The sequence below is a fragment of the Carassius auratus genome, unplaced genomic scaffold, assembly GCF_003368295.1.
Source record: "Carassius auratus strain Wakin unplaced genomic scaffold, ASM336829v1 scaf_tig00038440, whole genome shotgun sequence".
Classification (NCBI taxonomy): Eukaryota; Metazoa; Chordata; class Actinopteri; order Cypriniformes; family Cyprinidae; genus Carassius; species Carassius auratus.
This window is the reverse complement of record NW_020526439.1, coordinates 72,501-74,455: the sequence shown is the minus strand read 5'-3', so window position 1 is coordinate 74,455 and position 1,955 is coordinate 72,501. Positions and strand designations below refer to the sequence as shown.

Genomic DNA, 1,955 nt, shown 5'->3' with positions numbered 1-1,955 from the left:
ACACAAACCCATCATTATCAACTGTCAGCAGAAACCCTGGAAAGATACAGTCTGGGAATGTTCGCTTTTAAAACACACCATTAAATAAAAATACTGGATTCTCAAAAATATTTCCAGACTTTTAAAATATTTTATAAATGATAAAATGTCAAATAAATCTAAAATATATAATGTATATCAGATATTTGTCAGTTTGTATGTATATAAAGTACAGGACCAAAGTTGGGACACATCTCATTCAAAGAGTTTTCCTTTATTTTCATGACTATGAAAATTGTAGATTCACACTGAAGCATCAAAACTATGAATTTAACACATGTGGAATTATATATGGAATTTTATACATAACAAAAAAGTGTGAAACAACTGAAAATATGTCATATTGTAGGTTCTTCAAAGTACCACCTTTTGCTTTGATTACTGCTTTGCACACTCTTGCTTTCTCTTGATGAGCTTCAAGAGGTAGTCACCTGAAATGGTCTTCCAACAATCTTGAAGGAGTTCCCCGAGAGATGCTTAGCACTTGTTGGCCCTTTTGCCTTCTGTCTGCGGTCCAGCTCACCCCTAAACCATCTCGATTGGGTTCAGGTCCGGTGACTGTGGAGGTCAGGTCATCTGGCGCAAGCACCCCATCACTCTCCTTCTTGGTCAAATAGCCCTTGATGCCTTCAGTGTGACTCTACAATTTTCATAGTCATGAAAATAAAGAAAACTCTTTGAATGAGAAGGTGTGTATATATATAAAACATTTAAAAATATATCAAATATGTAAATATTTTATTTTTGAATTCATTGAACATCATGAGACTTTATCTTTATTAACTTTAACATAACATAACTTTATTATGCAGCTTTGATCTCTAGCTTTATAACAGTAATAACCTGATAAATCAGAGATAAACTGGTGCTGAAGGTGTGACGTCCTGCAAAACACACACACACACACACCTCAGACCTACACACACACACACACACACACACACCTCAGACACACACAGACACACACACACACACCTCAGACCTACACACACAACACACACACACACACACCTCAGACCTACACAGACACTCACACACCACAGACACACACACACACACCTCAGACCTACACAGACACACCACACACACACACACACCTAGACACACACACACCTCAGACACACACAGACACACACACACACACACACACACACACACCTCAGACACACACACACCACAGACACACACACACACACACCTCAGACACACACACACACACACCTCAGACACACACACACACACACACACACACCTAGACACACACACACACCTCAGACACACACACACACACACACACACACCTAGACACACACACACCTCAGACACACACAGACACACACACACACACACCTGATTTGTTTAAGAAAAATGTTATGTGTATATGTTAACTATATTTATATGGAATATGAAACTCTACTGATGATAAATGTGTATATATTAGAATATGATATCTCTCTGATGAACTGAGCTGTCTGTGGTCATGTGTCTGAATCCACTCTGCTGTCTGTGGTCAGGACGATGTTGTTTTGTGCGAGTCTAAAGTCTGAGCGAGTGACCGCGGCCGTCTGTGCTCAGTGTTGAGGAGTGAATCACTGAAAGCACCAGTGACCTCTGACCTGATGCTCTGGGTTTGATTCTTTGTTGGTTGTTGTGTCACAGTCGAGTGAACTGAAGCAATAATCAAACACACTGACCTGCTTATATCTGTCCAGACAGTTCGTGTGTGTGTGTGTGTGTGTGGTCTGGTCAGTATCTTGGACTCTTTAACCTTCCCTGACGTCAGAACTGCATCAGTGGCAGTAGAAGGGATTGATTGACAGCTGTCTCCAGTGCTGATATTGAGCTGTGTTGTGTTGGCAGACTCTTCAATCTGACTCTGAAGAAGCTGGTGATGCTGAAGGAGCTGGATAAAGACC

The 1,955-nt window shown here is 40.8% G+C and overlaps 1 protein-coding gene across 1 annotated transcript in view; it reads left to right on the top strand.

The window, feature by feature from the left end:
- The first annotated feature begins 1,503 nt into the window (after positions 1 to 1,503).
- LOC113083487 (phosphofurin acidic cluster sorting protein 1-like) overlaps positions 1,504 to 1,955 on the top strand; it is a 16,323-nt gene continuing 15,871 nt past the window's right edge. Inside the window, exon 1 of the mRNA XM_026254546.1 lies at positions 1,504 to 1,955. This exon is cut by the window's right edge and continues 32 nt beyond it. Within this exon, the coding sequence (XP_026110331.1) occupies positions 1,931 to 1,955 (25 nt within the window). The 5' untranslated portion in view covers positions 1,504 to 1,930.